The 21243-nt window shown below is 39.4% G+C and overlaps 1 protein-coding gene across 1 annotated transcript in view; it reads right to left on the bottom strand.

The window, feature by feature from the left end:
* Nucleotides 1-21243, bottom strand: part of CRHR2 (corticotropin releasing hormone receptor 2) — a 152259-nt gene that overhangs the window by 118112 nt on the left and 12904 nt on the right. The window contains exon 2 of the mRNA XM_061474285.1: nucleotides 19460-19553. Coding sequence (XP_061330269.1) covers nucleotides 19460-19553 — 94 coding nt within the window. The remainder of the gene's footprint in view (nucleotides 1-19459; nucleotides 19554-21243) is intronic.

Raw genomic sequence — 21243 nt, 5'->3', positions numbered from 1 at the left:
CGCCACAACACTAGTAGCTGCCTATAAGAAGAGACTGAAGCATCTGGCTTAATTGCAGATGCCTACATTATGTATCTCTAACTGTAGGTGGGCTGAATTTTTTTTTCACTTCTGATTATGAGCAAAGATTTTTTGGTTATTCCCCCATACAGTCCTGTGCGTTTAACATTAAAATTACAGTCTCCACTGAAACAATTAGCTAAATGTTTCTCCACACCAAGAAAGCCATGGTTTAATTTGAAATAGTTGATTATAGGGATGAAAGAACAGCCCATTTTACCATCTTCAGATAAAAACTCGTAACGCACTTAAAAGAAAATTCTGAAAATAAGCGATTTGTACTTTTTAGGAGAAAACACCACTCCTCTTCAGACGAACTGTACTAGCTTTTATGGTTTATGTTCTCTAAAAGTCTTTGCTTTTGGCAAAATCTGTAGAAAATATAAACCAGGAGCTCACAAAAGAATTGTCTTATGAGCATGGCTCAGGCCAGTTCTCCTCTGAGTTGCAAATGATGTAGATGGTTTTCTCAGTTTAATAGAGTAGCTGTCAGTGGCAGAGAAATCTCTAGGCTCCCTTAAAAGTCAAGAGGGACCTAGTCAGTGCAGTCAATGGATTCTATGGGATGATTTCTGTTACCATAAAGATACATAAATTGGGTCAGGTAAATTGTCTTCTAAAAGTCTCTCTTAACATCAGCTATAAAGGCAACCTGGGCTGACTTGCTCACTTGGATGTCTGTACTATGAATGTCTAAACTTAGGGACAGGAATCCCATCTGTAGGGAAAATAAAAGAAAAAAATCACGCCTAGAAAATCTTTCATGTAAAAATAGCCTCAATCAAAACTTCCACTGGAGCTTTGCTTTTGCTTTCAATTTTGTGCAATTTTCCATTATGATCTTTACTATGGATACATAGGAATCCTGTTCCTAACCCCAGTGTGTTTATTTAATGACTGGTTTTCACCAACCAATAGCCCCAACTAAGAGAAAAGTGAAAATCGAATTAGAAATAACTTCCATGGGTTTACTTACACAAAATTCAAACAGCATGAGTTTGGCTTTTTATTCTCTGAAAGTAGCCACCATAAAATTTGGGGTCTCCTGATGGATAGGCCCTGACAAACCAGACAATAGAGCCAGCATTGCTCCAAAAGATCAAGTGCAATTTTTCATTTTACTGATATATGTACCTGTGTCCTCCCTCAAATAACTACCAGGGTCTTTGAAGTAAGAAATAACTCAGGCAGGTAATTATTTATACTGCAGAAGAATTAGTATTCTTCATAAGAATTTTCTGACAGCAAACTCTTTAATTTAACCCAACTGACAACAGTTCATGCCAGCTCTGAGCACAGGCAGAATGAAAAGGTGTCTTAAATGCACTGTTGATGTGTTCAGTACTTGTGATGCTGAGTTAGAGTGGGTTCTCCACTTTTCCTGTGAGACTGACTTTTCTGTGGTTTGCTTTAAGCCTAAGATTAGTTGAATTTGGAAATAAAGCTCCCTCATGCTACAACCCAGCCTAGTAAGACACAACGTGTGACAGCTGAAGCAATAGCTCTCTTCTTGAAATGCAGGCTAAACCTGAGCAGCTGGACCTATACCGTATGTTTCTGCAGTAGGAGTTAAATAGCCACAACACTTAATGACTTCACAAATTCATGGTCTATGATCAAGCATGCAGGAGACTGTAATAAGCTAACCAACCAGCTGAACAACTGCACCAAAACAAGCCATTTTGCCCTATTTTCTGGACCCAGTAGGAGTCAAACTGCTCAGTACTAAGACCCTGACGTTGCTGAAGAAAATGCCAGATTCATACACAGCACTCAAAAAATACCCAGCTACCGCAAAGTGCTGAGTTTGGGGATTTTCTGCTGAATAGATTCCATTTACATAGAAAACAGGTTTTTATTTTTCATAGTTTACACTTCTACTGTTACAACAGCCCCTCAGCTGAGGACTGATTCAATTTTAAGAGCATTGTTTAAGAGTAGAAAATCTCATTGAAGCCCATGCTTTCCAGAATAAACATAAAGGGAAGAAAGGAGGAACATAAGCAACTATACTTTTACTGTTTTTAGCATAAAAAACTTCCTTTCTGAGCATGCTGAGACCTGCAAGTATTTATCCCAAGAGACATGCTGATCTGATTTAGCTTCTAGATACTATCATAATAGGAAAATGAATAATAGCAATAACAATATGATTTATAACCACAACACAGACTTTGACTTTTCATTTCTGAGATTAGAAGTGCCCCAGAAAATGAGAACTCATTGATTTCCTAAAAGCTTTCACTAACAGGCTGAAACAGCAAAAAGAAAGGAAAACCTGTTATTCTAGAAAAAAGCTTGGGAATCTACATATACTGACTACTTGGATTTGAAGAGAGTGAGGCAAAAAAAATTAACATTTCCGATACAGAACCTTCCATTTATGTCCAGCAGAGGAATACAAATTCCTCCACGGATTAATTAATTTTATCATATGATTTGCTCCTAATAGCAACTATCCCTCTGGAGGTGTTTCTGTACACTGACTGTACCACTGGTCTGTAAAGCCTAGTGACTAGTTCAGAGGAAGACACACACTTGAGTGAACTGTTCATCTCCAGGAAGATGAAGCGTTTCGAGCAAGGGCCCAACAGGCCAGGAACAGATGCTGCATCTTCCCTGTCCTTTTTCAATTACATACAGGCTATTCTCTTGCCTTCAGGCATCACACGTCCTCCTCTCCCAGCTGCAGCAACATAACCAGCCCTCCTCACACTTATAATGTGACTCAAATTGTCCTTTTCACTATTGATAAAAGAGGGATTTTGTAAAGTTTTCAAAGAAGCCTATCTGCACTTCAACAACCATTTCAGTTCTCAGAAGCCAGAAGTATAAATAGCCACAATCTTCATGACCCCAAGAGGAAATAAATGTTTCTGAACTACATAAACCACACTACAGTGTGCTGACAGTAAAAAAATGGTATCTTTTCAGCATTGGATTCCTTCATTATGAATCACTGGAAATAATCTTCAGTGGTACACAAAGTGTGAAAGCAGGACAGAAACCCATATCACTGGAAAAGAAATGCTACAGACCGAGAAGCAAGCCATTGGACAAGAAAATGGCCTCAGGTTTTGCCAGGAGAGGTTTAGATTGGATATTTGGAAAAAGTCTTCTCCAAAAAGGTTGTCAAACACGGGAACAGGCTTCCTAGGGAAGTGGTGGAGTCACCATCCTTTGAGATGCTTAAAAGACTTATAGATGTGGCATATTGGGACATGTTTTAGTGGTGGACTTGGTAGTGTTAGCTTAATGGTTGGACTCAATGATATTAAGGGTCTCTTCCAATCTAAATGATTCTATGATGATTCTTAGAAATGCATTTGCCTCTTTCCCTAATTGAACCCAGTAGTTCTTCAGAACAGCATCTGCACTGGATAATTACTATTCAGTTTATGACAGGAACACAAAAAAATGCAGGCCAAAGGCTATAAAAAGACAACCGTTTATGATGCCTTTACAGCACCAAAATCAATGTAAGCAGAGAAAAGGCCTGATTATACAAATAACTGGAGTAGAGTTAATCTCACCTAATTTCAGGCATCCACAGAGGAGGGTGAGTTCTATCCTAATTGTTTTAAAGCGTGCAAATGTCTGAATTTAATCAGAGAAGCTTCTCCCTTCATTTTCTGATTAGTCACAGCTTAAGGAAATTCATTTGAAGGAGGCTTGTTTAATTTATTGATCTAATTTTATTTTTTTTAATACATGGATTTTCCAAACATGTCAAAAATTTTACTTTCTCAAAAGAAAACATTTACATTTATGTAAATCCAGTTGTAGTATTTTTCCTCTGGCAGTAATTGTTTAAAATGAAATACATTCTTAAAGTCAAAGTCTGTAGGATTTGGAGTTAAAATTAATATTGCAGGAAAACATTCATCCTGTTCTAAATAGTACTGGGCGTCAGCAAATTTCTCATCTGGAATGGGTCCTAGAATAGAAAAGGTAAGCTTTGGAGGGTGTTCCACCACCTATCAATGCCTGATGATTGCTTTGAAATGAATAGCCCATCAGATTAGTATTGATCCCCCTGAGAGTTATTTGGTCTTCACTCTGTATATTTTATACTCTCACTGGACTCAGCTGTCAACAGATGAATCAACTTCTGAAAAATATATGTGGTCAATCACAATAAGATTAGGACAGAATGGGAAATTTCAGTCTCTTCTGAGACCTAGTAAAGAACCACCCGCTAGAATGAAAAGCAAATTGTCTTTGCCTAAATCAGTTCCAGTGTGTAAGAAAGGAGGAGAGGGAAGAAATGCCTTCTTAAAATTGGGTTGTGATAACAAGTATTTAACTGACAGTACCCTAAGTAAACATCCTGCTGGGTTGGTTTTTTTTTTTTAGGCTGATGTTCTTTCTTTTTTTTCTTTTTATAATAAAACGACTTTTTTTTTTTTTATATTTTCTGAAGGTTTTAATACAATTGAAAGTAGTTTCCAAAATATTTCCAAAAATCTTATAAAGTAAAAATCTTCCTAAAGGTAAAATTTGTTTTAGTCTCACTTAAACATCTTATAGCAATCAGAAGTATTAAAATCTTAAGTAGATTATTTTTCTTTTAAGTTTGCTTTTGTTATGGGAAATTTTATATTATCATTGCCTTAAGAATTTGTGTTAGAAATTCTTAAACAGGTGGGAAGAGCAAACACTCTGAATGTAATTACACTTAGTGTTTGGGAGCCTTAGCATATTAGGGGAACTGAAAGAAAAGGCACTCAACCTAGGTGCATACTTATACTAACAGCTTTATACTGCTTTTCTCCTAATATGTGTTGCATTTTTAATCTAGATCAGATTTAGAAATTAATTTACTTACAAGATCATGTTAATCCCATAGCAATTGCTTCTCCATTAAGTCTTAAACCAATAAGCTTGTGCAGAAATGGCAGCAGGAGAGAACTTTAATATACCCATCCCAGCCCTTATCTTAAGAGCAAAGCCCAGCTCTAGACCCTGCTGTACCTCAAGTCCATCACCCCCAGCAGGCTCAGTTAGCTGAATAAGGTGGTGACTTCTAAATACCTGCAACAAAGGATATGTAGAGGGGCATCTGTGGGTACAAAGAAGAGAACGGAGTGATACAGGATGTCCTGCGTATCAGGAGTCCGTGAAAGAGCAGGAACAAAGAGGAGACGAAGTAAAGGAGAAGCCTGGAGAAAAGGGCAAAAATACATAGTCTGTCCCCTTCCTGTGCAGTGAAATTTCCAAATTAGCACTGACTCTTTACCCACTCTGCTCTCTATGAGAAACCAGCTCACCCAAATCTCTTCATTTGCAAGGAACAGCAAATTTATTTCACCACAGCAATCACAGTCTCACAATCACACAATCTAGAGTAATAAAGTGGCTGCAGAGTTGTGAGGGACAAAGACTCCTATCTACAAGCAGACACAACTACTCATGATTTCATGGAGGGAAGGAATGCCATCCAGAGGAACCTTGACACGCCTGTGAGGTGAGCTGATGCCAACCTCATGAAGTTTAACTATGACAAGTGCAAGGTCCTACACCTGGGTCGGAGCAATCCCAGGCACAGCTACAGGTTGGGCAGAGAAGAGATTCAGAGCAGTCCTGCGGAGAAGGACTTGGGGGGTGCTGGTTGACGAGAAAATGAATATGAACTGGCTTCAGTGTGCGCTTGCAGCCCAGAAAGCCAACCGTGTCCTGGGCTGCATCAAAAGGAGCGTGACCAGCAGGTCGAAGGAGGTGATCCTGCCCCTCTACTCTGCTTTCGTGAGACCTCACTTGGAGTACTGTGTGCAGTTCTGGTGTCCTCAACATGAAAAGGACATGGAACTGTTGGAACAAGTCCAGAGGAGATCCATGAGGATGATCAGGGGACTGGAGCACCTCCCGTATGAACACAGGCTGAGAAAGTTGGGGCTGTTCAGCCTGGGGAAGAGAAGGCTGCGTGGAGACCTCATAGCAGCCTTCCAGTATCTGAAGGGGGCTTATAGGGATGCTGGGGAGGGACTTTTCATTAGGGACTGCAGTGACAGAACAAGGGGTAACGGGTTAAATATTAAACAGGGGAAGTTTAGATTGGATATAAGGCAGAAGTTCTTTACTGTGAGGGTGGTGAGGCACTGCAATGGGTTGCCCAAGGAAGTTGCGAATGCTCCATCCCTGGCAGTGTTCAAGGCCAGGTTGGACTTGGGTGAGATGGTTTATTGTGAGGTGTCCCTGCCCATGGCAGGGGGGGGTTGGAAGTAGATGATCTTAAGGTCCTTTCCAACTCTAACTATTCTATGATTCTGTGATTTCAAAAAATAAAGTGGAAAGCACTGGGAAGAAGGAATCAAAACAACACTGACTTGAAAACACCCATCGTGATGATATAACCTGGGAAAGAAAATCATTGCTTCCACACAGTCTTTGGTAGCATTTCGCTGATAGGGCTACATCTCTTCCATCCCCAGGCAACTCAGCTGGGCAAATGGTAGTAATTACAAAGCAGAACTGCTATTCACAATGTGTAATCCAATCATGGGCCAAAGGTCAAAGAAAAAATAGTAACTGAAAACAGAAAATGTGTTAAAATTGGCCTGGAAAATAATAAAGAAAGCATAAGAGAAAAAAATGGAGAGGCCATATGTGTTTGGCCACATATGTCTCTAAGGTAAATCCCACAGCTGAGCCCCTCTTAGGCTTTGAGCCATAACAACCTGCAAGAGCTCTCTGGGGTCCTCAAGGATAGGAGTGACTTGACAGCTTTCTTTAACTCAGGTCATGTGGATTGTGTTTTATTTTTCTCCTGTCAGGGTTTTTTCACCTGTTCAAAGTGTTTCCATTGTTCAAAGACAATTTTGTAGATCAGGTGAAGGCTAGACATGATCAGGTAAAACTTCTGTAGTTGTTGGCTTACCCACATAATTATTCTTTTCCATAACAGTTTTGTCTACATTGGCCACTATTTAACTAAGCTTATATATTTATGCAATAAACACTCGAGAACCAAGACAATTCAGAGCATCTATCAGTATCATTTACATATCAGTCATGAGGTGTATACATGGAACAGATAAAGAAGAGAGGCATTTTTGTTACGGTGATCACCTTACCCTTGCTACATACAAATGCAAACCTTTCAAATATCATCAGGTCTTTTGCCGCCTAGTATGGCATAAAGGTGTTTCTACAGCATAAAAGATGCCAGCCACTGCCAATGTCACGCTACCATGTATATATCCTGTTTTCTCTACATCAAAATATGCAAGTGCCACATTTCGTATGGGAAAAGAGTAGTTACTGGAGAATAGGGCAGAGAGAGAGCAATTTCAAACCTACTTCAAACTAATGCTATGATCTCTCTTGCCCACCCTTGTGTTTCCTAATAGGCACTGAATAATTATTCATTATGAACATCTCAGCACTCACTCCCCCAGAATCATTATTTCTCTTCCCTTGAACTTCACACCAGCCACCGAAATCCAAGTTTAATCCCTTACTTTGCCCTGGAGTTCTAACTGTGAGTTTCACCTTTGGGCCTCCAAGATTTCTGGTGATTAAATGAAAATATCAACACATAAGAACTCCAGCTAAAAGCAACAGCAGTTACATCAATCAGTTAGAAAGTCCTCATGTTTCGTGTGGGCTTGCAAGGCTACTGTGGAATATTCAAAACTTTTGAAATGCAAAAATGTCAGCTGCTTCCTTTTAATTGCTATGTTTTTAGTGTCAACCAAGTACTGCAGGCAGGCTGCAGAGTGAGAACATCTCAAATTCTAATATTCCTCCAGTAATTGGCTTTCAATTCTTGGCAAATCATTTAACTTTACACCACATATAAAACATAGATAAAAATATCTACTCCTCAATATCCATGGATTCTATAAGAATCTTTTTGCTATTATTTTTATTTAAACTACGGAAAGCTAACCAAGACAAAATATTCCTATTTGTTGCAACACTGGAAACAAGAAGGAACTGAAAATGGTGGACTTAAGATAAAATAAGTCCTAATAGTCAAGCCTCTTGCGACAAGATGAAAAGTTAAAAAGTGCTCTGAAGTCTGCAATGCAGATCAAAAACCAAGTATTCTGTGGCTGTTTCATCCACGGACTAAGGGACTGCAGAAAAACAAAGTAATACTGTGTAATACTGCATATATTTTTCCTCAATTAATTTGTTTTCTCAAATAAAATGGACGCATTTATTTCATTTTCTTGTGGATGTTGATGATTATAATACAAAAATAATCATTTCTATTGTGCATGTTTCCACTGATGCCCCTGAGCTCTGTCTCGCTGTTGAAAATGGTCACATAATGATACCCTCCAGGTTAGAGAAATAGTAGTCAAAAGTTTAATAATGTATATAGCTATATTAATTCTCATCTTTTAAAAAAATAATTGTTTCTTTAAAAGTACATATACTGGGTGAATTTCTGTATCACTTATCTCAGAGATTTCCATCCTAACTAGCATAACAAGCTATTTTATAGCAACCCAGAAAACTGTATCTTTTTTGCTAGTAAGAGTTTCACATTAGGATCTGAGAATGCTTCATAAGAAATTAAGTAAAAGCATAGCAACCAATCAAAACAACATGAGACAACACCATCCTGGGCTGAGTGAACCGGGCAGTCTCTCCCAAGCAGAAATGACAAGATTTACGTGGCAACTGTGGCATTTTAAAAACCATTTCCCTCCCTGAAACTCAAGACTTTTAAAACCTCTAGGAGAAAAGGGAAGGGAGGAAAGGGGAGGGGAATTGGTAAGCATCCTGCATAAATCATCAAGTTTATTTATCCATGAAGAAAATGGAGATTTGTGCCAAGTTTTAAATTAACTCAAACGAGAAAAGGATTTATTTTTCTGGAGACATGACAGTAAAAAACACCCATCATATTCAAAAGTCCTAGAACTCAGAGGTTTCAAAATTCACCCAGTGGCTACTGGAAGGATTTTAGAGTCACAGAATCATAGAATAGTTAGGGTTGGAAAGGACCTTAAGATCATCTAGTTCCAACCCCCCTGCCATGGACAGGGACACCTCACACTAAACCATATCACCCAAATCCAACCTGGCCTTACACACTGCCAGGGATGGAGCATTCACAACTTCCCTGGGCAACCCATTCCAGTGCCTCACCACCCTCACAGTAAAGAACTTCTGCCTTATATCCAATCTAAACTTCCCCTGTTTAAGTTTTAACCCATTACCCCTTGTCCTATCACTACAGTCCCTAATGAAGAGTCCCTCTCCAGCATCCCTATAGGCCCCCTTCAGATACTGGAAGGCTGCTATGAGCTCTCCACGCAGCCTTCTCTTATCCAGGCTGAACAGCCCCAACTTTCTCAGCCTGTCTTCATCCGGGAGGTGCTCCAATCTCCTGATCATCCCTGTGGCCCTCCTCTGGACTTGTTCCAACAGTTCCATGTCCTTAGCATAATGACACTTTTTATTCTTTAAGTAATCAGATATTTATATATATTTACACATATATATGTATATATATTTATACATATACATATATGTTTATTTAAAAATAAAAAACAGAACAAATTTATCACATAAGAAGCTGCCCATCTGAGCCAGAAATCTTGGTTTTAGGCTCATTAATACGAATTTCAAAGACCTGATGCCCACTGAAGTGTGGCTACACAATGAGGATTCACCTAAAGATTTCATACCCACTTTCATTGATGAACTCACAAGCATGTCCTCAAGCAGGTTAATAATGAAATTGCAGCTGTATCTCCCTTCTGATATTAACTCTTCCCCCTTTATTTAGGGCAGAAAGTAATAGCCGTATACATGCTGCTAAATTACATCAGGGATGCTTTCACAGAAAGGGAAGGTTCTTAGGAGTATGATTAATTTCCTGTAACTCTAGATACTGCAAAGTAGATATCTGCAGCTGAATGGGCCTTGTCAGCCCCTATACCCTTCAAAAAAAAAACCAGGCTTGTTTAAAGATACCAGAACAGCCCTATTGGTTCTGAATAAAGCTCCACCTACTACATCATCCTGTCTACAAGAGTAGCCACAAGTGGCTGCTTAGGGAAGAACACAGGGACTGGAGACACATAAGCACTCTCTCATCCTTCCATATTCATGTCAGGTTGCCGGAAGAAGTGGTATATGCTCCATCCCTGGCAGTGTTCAAGGTCAGGTTGGATAGAGCCTTGGGCAACATGGTCTAGTGTGAGGCCATGGCAGGAGGGTTGGAACTAAATGATCTTAAGGTCCTTTCCAACCCTGACTATTCTATGATTCAATGATTTCCTGAACCAAACAAGGTTTCTCTGGTATGGTAAACCTCTGTGCATTAAACAGCGTTAGCAGTCAAAAGATCAGCTTCTGAATGCTTAGCCTTATGTATCTGAGACATCTGCACAAGATGCATTTTCAAAACGATGAAGACAGAGCATTGCAATGGTACAGTTCCTTATGGTATTCTTTACAGGGTTTTAGGGATGTCAAATAAATCCACAGACAAGCTAGCGGGTTTTTTACTGCAGTGCTTTTTAGAATAATGAAACCCAGTTCCTGTAGCACATTAATGGAGTTGAGATACCACATAGCATTTAGCATCATAGAATGGTTTGGGTTGGAAGGGACCTTAAAGACCATCTAATTCCAACCCCATGTCACGGGCAGTGACAGCTTCCACTAGACCAGGTTGCTCTAAGTCCAATCCAGCCTGGCCTTGAACACTGCCAGGGACGGAGCAACCACAGCTTCTACGGGCAACTCTGCCAGCTCCTCACCACCCTTTAGGAATCTGTTTCTCATTTGTCTCTTTTAGCTATGGGTATGTGCACTCAAAATATCCTCATCCATAAACAATCTTTTTTGTCTATCATGTTTATGCAAATGAGTAACATTGCTCAGTGGAGTGTATTGCTGCAGTGAATGAGTCTTCTCATACAAGTAAAGATATACACAAGGTGAAGTGGTTGAACAGTTCAGTTCTTAGTGGCTTACATAAACTGTGCTAACGTTTTCCATTATCTTTTTCTTATACAGCCAACTTTCACACTTTGACAGTTTAATGAGTAAGTTGAATGCCTGAAGGAAAAAAAAAATCACATCGTTCTTACTTTGTAATGGAATAAGAAAGTTGAACAATACAGAGCTGGAGCTTTACAGGTCAGCTTTGCATCTGACTAGCTTTAGTGCTTAACTATTTTTTCATACATGGCACTGCACAATAAGATGCCCCCACCTTAGGGCGGGAGGCCAAGGCAAATCAATTCCATGCATAACAGAGTTTATTCAGAAAAGTTCAATCAAGTGATGCGGTTGAGAGCTAAACAAGGACAGATGAGCTGCCAGTTACAACTTTAAAATAGGTGATTTATGCAAGCTGAACCTCTGATTCATTGATTGTGTTCACACTCTAGTCCACGGTAGGCCATGACAGCATCTGTAAGAACAAACTTTCTCTTCCTCAGACCATCCACTGAGTTCTCAAACAGCTTTGAGCACATCTTGTAACATATTAATAGCAGATGGTAGAAAGTCACCCTCTTTTTTTTACTTTCACTAGATGTCAGTGAAGTAAGGGAGTGCTGGCAGGTATAAATTTGTACACAGGGGTCTAAGACACATAGTGTTTACAATTACACGTTCACAAAGAAACAGATGGAGCCCAGTCTCACCTTAACCTGTCTATATCGTGGATCTGGCTCCACATGTGACTCAGGGACACTCCTCCAAAAGAAGCATGGAAACATACACTTTGACAGATAACAGGGAGACGAAGACAAGACAACTACTTGTCAACAAGAGCACATCTAGAGGCTCATTCCAAAACTGGAGAGCTAACTCAGTTCTGGGGTCATAAGGTCATAAGCATTTTATTGAAATCAGAAACAACATCAAAAATGTTCCCCATTCTCATCCATCTCTCCTGTTTCCTAGTAATAATTATCCTCCAGTATTACATATTTTAGACATCCTCTTGAACCAGCCATCTTTCCAAATAATGCAGTTTGTAGTACAGCTATTGTTATTTGGGTGTATTCACTAGATTGACCACAGCATTATTTCACTGTTTGAAGGACTCATCAACCCACAAACCCAGAAAGAAATGTTGATTTAAAAGACAGAAGGTGTTTTCATTTAAGACCAGATTCGCTGACGTGATTCCATGTGAACAGAAAAGGCACTCCATCTGTTTAGTAGAACTTGACAAAATGAGAGGTTCTACAGAGTATATTTTTATCTGTCAAGTATATAAAAAAATATATCTAATTTAGAAACTGCATTCAGCAAATGGGATTTATTGTACCAACTGTATAAATTCTAAGATTTAAGTATATTTGATGAAGTGTGGCATTGTAACAGTAATTACCAAGAATTTGCTGAGAACATGTCATGCAGAAGTGACAGATCCAGGACTGAGGTGTGCCACTCTCCTAAAATATGAAAAAAACTCAATGGCATGTTCCCAGTACATGTTTCCATTTCATGTTTTTGTTTATGAGCTATGATTGTATTATTTGCATTCCTCTAAAATTCACTTTTCCCTTTTCTTAGTCTTCACAGCATCCCAGGCAGGCAGCATGGAACCCCCATGGCAATGCCATCAAGTTGATCACTGTAAATGCTTTTAGTACCTAACAGGAGCATGGGATCTCCCTCAGACCCACACACCAAACACCTTAGAGACTCCAGACAAAGATGCTACAGATTTTCAGTCAGCTCAGAGCTGATGCCATTGAGAGACAGTTTTAAGATGTTCAGAGGGTAGTTACCTTCCTGTAAAGTCCAAGGAAAGGGATTATTGATGTCAGGGGAGTTAATATTTCATCCTAAATCACTAGCACAGCTTCTGGTTAATTGGTCCCTCTTCTAAGCCAAGATTACTTCATTTTGTAGTTTCCTAAAGTTCTATAAAAACAACTCTTCATGGGATCAAGGCACTGGAGCAACTTCTTACTGTAACATTTCACATGCAGAAAAACAGCACAAGGTCAGACTAGAAGCAACAGCTACTTATGTGAAAAAAAAACAAACCATCGCCCCCCCCCCCCCCCAAGAAAAAACAAACTGTGTGGCTTTCATTGCTATAATACCTGGGCACTTTAAAGCCCCATTTACACAGCTTAGAAGGTTTTTGCTGTATATTTTACAAGAATTTGTCACCCTCTGGACACCTAGGGTAAATGTGGGAACCTTCAGATATGTTTCTATGCCCCATCTACAAACCATTTACTGGGAAAAACAAACAAACATACAAACATACAGAATCCAAAAGCATCGTAGGTATTTTCTCTGCACAGCAAATGTACAAAGTAGATGTGTTGCTTAAGGACATGGTTTAGTGGTGGACTTGGAAGCATTAGGTTAATGGTTGGACTTGATGATCTTAAGAGTCTTTTCTAACCTAACTGATTTTATGATTCTAAATAATAGTCTCTAGTGGACCACAGAACTTGTTGGTCTGTCTACATAGTTTTTTAATACGTGAGAGTTTTTCCATATCCTCGCTTGGAACTGCACCAGAAATGCAGCTTAAGAAATGCAACTTTTTAAATTATAAGGACCAGTGACAGTCATACAAATTGTGCAACAATATATAACACAGTCAGCTTTATTTTGGGAAGTATAAGAAAGCATTGCTAGACTGCCTGGTAGGTCATTTGAGGCAGTGGGAAAGTAAACCAACATCATCACCTCTATTTAAATAATGTTATTGCAACATCTGAAAATAGGAAACACAAGGAAGATCGCTTGTGTCTAGCTTGAGCTTCGATCATGCAAACATGGTGCTAGGTTAACTTTACGCCTGTGAGCTGTAACTCAGTCGTGTGGAGATGATGAAAGCACATTCCTTAGTGCCCCAAAGTCAGTGTCAGGATCAGTGTACATAGCTTCAGCCAGCTGGAGCCAAAAGAGTGCAAAGCATATGTTAAAATGAATAGCTTGTCCAAGTATCATTACAAATGGAAGTGTTCATTGATGTGACCTGCTGAGAAAATCAGAAGGGAAACTGAAAATTGCTGCCATGCCACTACTGTGGAGGAATAGTCTGAGATGTAATGAGGCCAAAAATTTTGTTTCCAAGAAACAGAATAGAGCAATGTACAGAAATAAATAACCCCTGGAGTAATGAGTGCCTCACCTTTGCAGTGCAAGTTATCAAATATGCGTGTCTGTCATGAAGCTTTCATCTACTAAAAGAATGATTGATTGAAATTGACTACTGAGAATTAACAACAGTCAGCCAAACAAAATCTACAGCCTGTGTGCACAGAGCAGTATGGGCAGCAAGGTAAAACACTTTTTTTTGGTGCTGAAGTGTCTGTGGTTATGTCACTTGTCAGAGAAGAATCCATGTATTCATTTGAGCTATAAATGTGGATTTAACTCTCATCTTGCAGACTACATGCTATATGGTGTTAAATTTGCAGATATCTAGTAATCTCCTCTGTGGAAATGCCTATACAAGGATATCTAGATTGAGTTTGACATCTAGTTCATCTTAACTAGTTCATCTAGTGCAGCCATTAAGAGATCTAAGGAAGGATTCAGATGGCCACACATAGGCACCTGATGCTACAACTGCCATGAGATATCCTTCTAGCCAGCATCAGCTATTCTAGAGGGCACAATTCTCTTGTAGATTCTGTGTCATGTCTATCAGCCCTGCAGGTCTTGGTTACCCTATAGCATATTAAAGGGCACTGGGCACTGATGTAAGGGCAACTAAATCCCATTCCACTAACAATAATGGGAGCTCAGATTTAAATGTAATTTAAATGTTCATTCATTAAGCAGAAATGACCCAATCAAGCCTGCATTAACAGCAAATCAGGACAGTGGTATTATGACACGCACACAAAGCCATACAGATACATCTGCAAGCCCAAGATGGTCATACCTCTCTGATTTGCAGAGATTCATGATCAGTAGAAGGCTCAATCAGGTATAAGGAGTGAGTCAAGGAAAAAAACAAAGCAGGTAGTCAAGTTAACTTCTGTTTACCAAGTTTTGCTAGGAAACTGAACAGCTTAACACTGAATGTCTTTCCCACAGACAGACAGGTCATACACAGGATCATGACCCTTACAATAGGGATGGAGACTGCCTTGAGAAAAAGCCTGTGCTGCTTCTGGGTTAGAAAAATGAACACAGTAAAAATAATCTGAAATTAAAAGAAAGTCTTCTAGTCACAGATGACGCAACCCTTTCCAGTAAAGTAGCATAGAGATACCCTCCAAAAACAAACACAGAAATCTCATATTTTGTTCTAATAAAGCTCCAAGAAGACAGGAATAATTTAAAAAAGAAATTGCTCACAGAGTCTGCAAGATCCATTATCTCACAATTGCTCTAAAACCTTGTTCGGAGACACTTGCACTTTGTTCACAAAGGCAAATCTGTTGGGGACAATATAAAAAAAAAATATGGAAATAAAAGCATTGTAATAAATGGTCAACTTGAAAGTGGCAGAAACACTGCACAAACATAGCATCAAGCCTTCAAACTCTTCCTTATCAAAATGATGGGAATAATTTTCTGAAAAATGAACTTGTCAGTTTTTAACATTTGAAAGGAAGCTTTACAATCTTTTACTTTTTTTCATGCATGAATATTTCAAATTAAAGATAACTGTAACCTATAAAATAGTGATAAAATTATGTATTTGGTTCTCCAAAGACATTTTTCAAATTTTTATTTCAACAGGAAATTCACATTCTTGGATGCTAGTTTTCCCCAATTTATGTGGGTTTTGTCACCACTATACAGAAACACAGTCACACCCATACACTCCCCTGAAGACGCACACATATACGTATTCACTTTGTACAAATGTACTTTTCATAGGTGGAAACAGAACCAGATCTATGATATTGGAGCAGTGTTCCAAGGTCTGAAATAACCCTGACATATGTGGTTTTGGTTTGGTTTGGTTTGCTTTGGTTTGCTTTCATGAACGGAGCACTTTTGCGTTGATTGAAAGGATTAGCTCTTAATTTTAATATAGTATCAAATTCTGAAGTTTTCTTCCTTGAATGAAGAGGAATGGTTAGACTTGATCTTAAACTTCTTTTCCATCCTGGCTGATTCTATGATTCCACAATCATGCACCAGACACACAGCTATCAGCTACTATCTTTCAATATAGACTTTAAAAGTAACCTGCAAGGACATGAGTACTCAGGTTCTCCCACCCCCTCCTAAATTGCTTTTACTGTTGTCTAGCACACTTGTGAACAGTTCCTTTGGAAAGTGATAGCATAGGGCTGTCTGTATTTGGTTTGCATGAGGCCTCAAGGCAAGATGTCTTCGGAAGCCCCACACTGATAGCCATATTAAGAAGTTATCTGAAGTGTGACGATGACCGGAGAGAAAGCTTGCATGAGATTTCATAAATCCTTCTCTTGAAGGAACCTTGTTTTGGCCACTTGTGACTTACCAATAAACCCCTACGACGGAACAAAGCTCAGAGGAGATGGGCATGGGTGATGTGCATGTGAAGCTCAGAGAATAATGCACGGTTGTGACTGACCACAGCTGTTGCAAAAATGACTTTATTTCAATGCAAAGGGGACAGATGGAGGCCTTTGTTTTAGATAAGTACCTACCAACAGTTAAGTGGATCAACTGGTAAGGTAAATATTTCCCCCTGAGTTCTTTAGAAGAGTGTGTCTCCCTGAGTTAGCCAGACAGCATAGGGCCAGGGTATACATGGCTCAGCACAAAAGAGATTATAAAACCTTAACAGCTAATGAAAGAATTGTGAAGAATGCAGCTAGCTTCAACCTACATATTCTTCCCCAATGACTGGGGATACATCAAGATGGTAACAGCCAGGACAGCTGACCCCAACTGACCCAAGGGATATTCCACACTATATGATGACATGCTCAGCATATAAAGCTGGAGAAGAAAGAGGAAGTGGGGGATGTTCACAGTGATGGCACCCTGCCTTCCTGGAGATGATTGAAAACCCGCCTGCTGATGGGAAGGGGTAATTGAATTCCTTATTTTGCTTCGCTTCTGTGTGTGGCTTTTGCTTTACCTATTGAAATGTCTTTATATCAACCAACACGTTTTCTTACTTTTACCCTTCTGATTCCCTTCCCCATCTTACCAGGGGAGAGTGAGTGGCTGTGTGGTGCTGAGCAGACTACCAGGGTTCTACCATGACAAAAAGGTTCAACAAAGAATAAGAAGAACTTTTCAACAAGGAACTTTTCATGCCTTCCCGTTTATGTGCTATTGTGAGTGCTGGAGAAGCCTCTAGTATAAGAAAATGTCCCAGTAATGGGAAATTATGGTAATCTCCAAATGATGTCAGATTAGTTGGAGACTTGAAAAGCATCTTTGAGGAGCTGTATGTTGGAATCCATCCCTGGATACATTCCTCCCATACCCACCAATATGTTCCTTAAATCAGAGCTTCTTCAGAGACTTGAGTAAACAACATCGGAGTAGTATAAGCCAGAATTTGTCCAGGTTGAATTCTGTACCACACAGAATCAGGTTTACATCATTTCTGTGAGACAACAGTCTTTCACCATAGCACAAAGTGACCAGAATGAGGGCAAGGAATCAACCCACACCTCAAGAGGATCCAGTCACCAGAGGGAACAAGTAACTTTTCTTACAGTGCATCCCAGGACTTCATGAAAGGAAATTCATGACATCTGATCTACTATCTCTCCTTTATGGGGTTTTCTGAATAGCCTTAAATGCCATAAATGCAAATTATAACCTTCAAAGTGATGGAAGGGTAATAAATAGAATAATAGAATCATAGAATGGTTAGGGTTGGAAAGGACCTTTAGATCATCTAGTTCCAATCCTCCTGCCATGGGCAGGGGCACCTCACGCTAAATCATGTCACCCAAGGCCTTGTCCAACCTGGTCTTGAACACTGATACAATCAGCACAGTAGCACTGGCCATCCAACTTTGGGGGAGAGGGGGGAGAAACAAGTGTAGCATTGACAAAATTCCTGTTTTCAGATGCAACATCTGTTAACGAGGTCTTAAAAATTGTGTGACCAAACATGTCAATGGACCAAACAGTGTGATCAAAAGGTTTCCATGGAGATCAAAAGTGAGTAGGATCAGATGTAATACAGGACTTACAGTCACTAAAGGAAACATACAAAATGGGAAGGTCAAAGGATGTGAAAGGAAGCATGACGAAATCCATGGAACGTCATTGTGAACTGTGGACCCACTTCCTCAAAGTTCCTATAAATATACAAGCTATAACTCAGTGCATGTATAACACATGTATAGAATTACGGTAACCCTGGATATTATTGTAATTCTAGCCAAACCATATCAGGAGATTAAAACATCACAAACATCTCAAGCTGAGTCACTGTAGAAAAATCCTGCCATTTCAACCCATTCTTTTTGTATATGAAACCAAAGTAATAATTAAATAAAATTCTTCTTTAGGTCCACAAATACAAGCACACAATCCTATTAAGTTCAAAAGATGCACTCAAACAATCATGAAGGCATCATCCAAGGATTTTTCAAGGAAACAATGCCCAAAGGAGAGAGCGAGTTATATTGCCTTCCAGCTCTGAAAAAGTATTGCTTGGTTTAAATCACTTCAGACTGAATTTACAATGTAATTCACTCAGCAATTCATTGAAATTACACACACATGAAATTCTCAAAAGCATTTTATGCCATCTGTTTAGGACACTTAATGTGAACATATTTGGGGGGTGAAGCTGGTTATTACAGGGGGAGGAAATTAACATATTGGACTAATTAACAGCATCTTCTGGAAAAGAGACAGGGAAGATAACCAATTACAAAACTTGAATGTTTACTGTTCTCCCAGCTAGAAATAAAGATTGTTCAATATGGCTCTCCTTGGAGAAAGAAAAATGCAAGAAAAGGCACGTGGGTTAAGATAAGGAGAGGGAGAAATCACTCACCAATGGCCAAAACAGTCTTGACTTGAGCAAATTCATTTATCGCCAATCAAATCAAAGCAGCATAATGAGCACCCCAGTTTCAACAGTGTGTTCTACACAATGACTGGATTTTACTAGCACATCCACATGTCTGCCTACCCTGCCTCAATGACCCAGGCTGAACTCAGTGAAATGCAAACAGCCTCTGGTAATGAGTTTGGACCGGTCTGGATAAAGACCCTTAAACTGTAATAACCTAATAACCTTCCAACTATCATATCATTTAGAATATAGTCAGTTTAACAGATTAAAATATGAAAAACGGCTGTCATTAATGGTTCACCTGAAGCTCCTTCCAGGTGGGCAAAATTCAAAGTGTTCTTTCCATGTCATTCCACTGTATATCGTTGCAAATGAAAACCCAAGACTGGAAGCACTATGTTTATCTCAGCAGGAAAAGATGTTCCTAGAGCAAGGACACTTTGAAAACAGATCCTACAGTAACAAGAAGCCAACAAGAAATGGAGAAATAAATACCTGTGACATTGGTGCGGGCTGACAAAGCTTCACAGTACTTTTCCAGCAGAACAGACAAGGGCAGGTTCACAGAAGATTCACAGTGGAGAACTATCTGGGTGAACAGACAGAAAACAAAACAAACTGTAAAGCACCAGCATAGAATAGATTTTCTCTTTCATGAGTACAATAATCCCCAGCACTTTCACTGCAGTTCTCATTCAAAACTGGTTCAGGAACAGACCTCCCCTCATGACAGAGAAAATTTAGTTATACTTGCTTAGCTCCATGACATCAGGTGGCATTCCTCTGACTAAATGTAGGCATCTACAAATTAGCCGCCTATTCTGGACCTCTTCTTGTGGGAGCTAGTCAATAGCATTAACAGAGCTTAATAGCATTAACATTATCTCACCTAAAAGTAGATGCCTAAAAGAGAGAAGATAAATCATTTCCCACTAAAGGTCCTTACATGTTCAAGAGAGACAGCAATTGCAAAGGACAATTCAGAATGCTTGAAGAAATGCTTCCACTGACTGTAAAGGTAAAATAGACAGCCCTCTAAGGTGATCCTTGGCTCTTTTTAGCCAGTTTTAGTCTCTTTTCTAGACACAAATTTATGACTCTCAGAACTCAGAGTGCTGAACTCTCCACTGAATGCAAATGCTAGTGAGAAAGAGCACTAATGTCAACACAGGCACTTCAAGAAAGCTGCAGGATCATAACAGGATAATAGTATAGCCCAAGTAAATTTTAAGAAGTGTATATTTAGTGATGAATCCAAAGAACATGTTACTATTTTCACACTAAAAAATGAAATTACTCTAGTGGCCATTGCACGCAGTGGAGAGAAGCTCACAGAACTGTACATCTCAATGAACACCTGAGTTGGGATACTGCTTGGAGCAATAGAATCTCTTGAAAAGCCCTTTAAGAAAGGCAGAACTGTGGTGAGAAAATTCAGAAATGACACATCAATGATAGAAACTTCCATTTTCAAACTATGAAACAAAATTTTCTGGACTATTTCTGAGGGGGTATAAAGCTGTGGTAACACACAAAAAAAGGGTCTTTGCTTTTCTATTTATGCAGAATGACTCTAACATAACACAGGCAGCTTTTACTTAGGGAAACGACCATAATCCTTGAATGTTGACATTGCATTCAGTGCTTTATGATGTGTTGAGTGATTGCAGACCCTCTTTATGTCACTGAATCCCTTGTCACTTAATAAGAAGGGGAGTAAATGATCATGACAATAGAATTCATCAGCAGTGTTGGTCTCTAAAGAACAACTGTTCTTTGTACAAGACCATTTCTACCTGTTTTTCACTTTGCTGTTATTTTACAAAATAGGATGTCTTGAAATACAAAAGAAAAGAAAGAAAAAAGCCTGTCCCAGACTTTACTCTTTTCAAATAAACACCATGAAGCTGCTGTTTCTCCCCAGGGAGACTTGAACTCCCACTTCCAATAGCAAAGCCTTCCAGGGTACTGACCATCCATGGTCATGTCAAGGAGACAGAGAAGGGTAATGGCTCTGTTCTGCAGGCAGGGCAGGTGCCATCTTGCAAGGCACAGAGCTCCATCCAGCCTGCCAGAAAGCAGTCTTTGTAGTGGTCATGTCTTACATCAGACTCAGCCACATGAGTTGACACAGAAGAGACATTTCTTCCCTTCTATCCTTCCACCCCTCTGCTACCTCACAGGCCAAAGCACTGTCTCACTTCAAAGAAGAAACTTGAGCCATCTCCATGTACTGTAAATACACTGCATGTTCAGCTGTCCGCTTCGTAAGATGATGG

This window comes from Pezoporus flaviventris, unplaced genomic scaffold (genome assembly GCF_033815535.1).
Source record: "Pezoporus flaviventris isolate CSIRO_AGI_PZ_B2104156 unplaced genomic scaffold, CSIRO_AGI_Pfla_v1 ptg000079l, whole genome shotgun sequence".
NCBI classification, from domain to species: domain Eukaryota; kingdom Metazoa; phylum Chordata; class Aves; order Psittaciformes; family Psittacidae; genus Pezoporus; species Pezoporus flaviventris.
The sequence above is the reverse complement of the archived record's forward strand: the minus strand, read 5'-3'. Positions and strand labels throughout refer to the sequence as shown.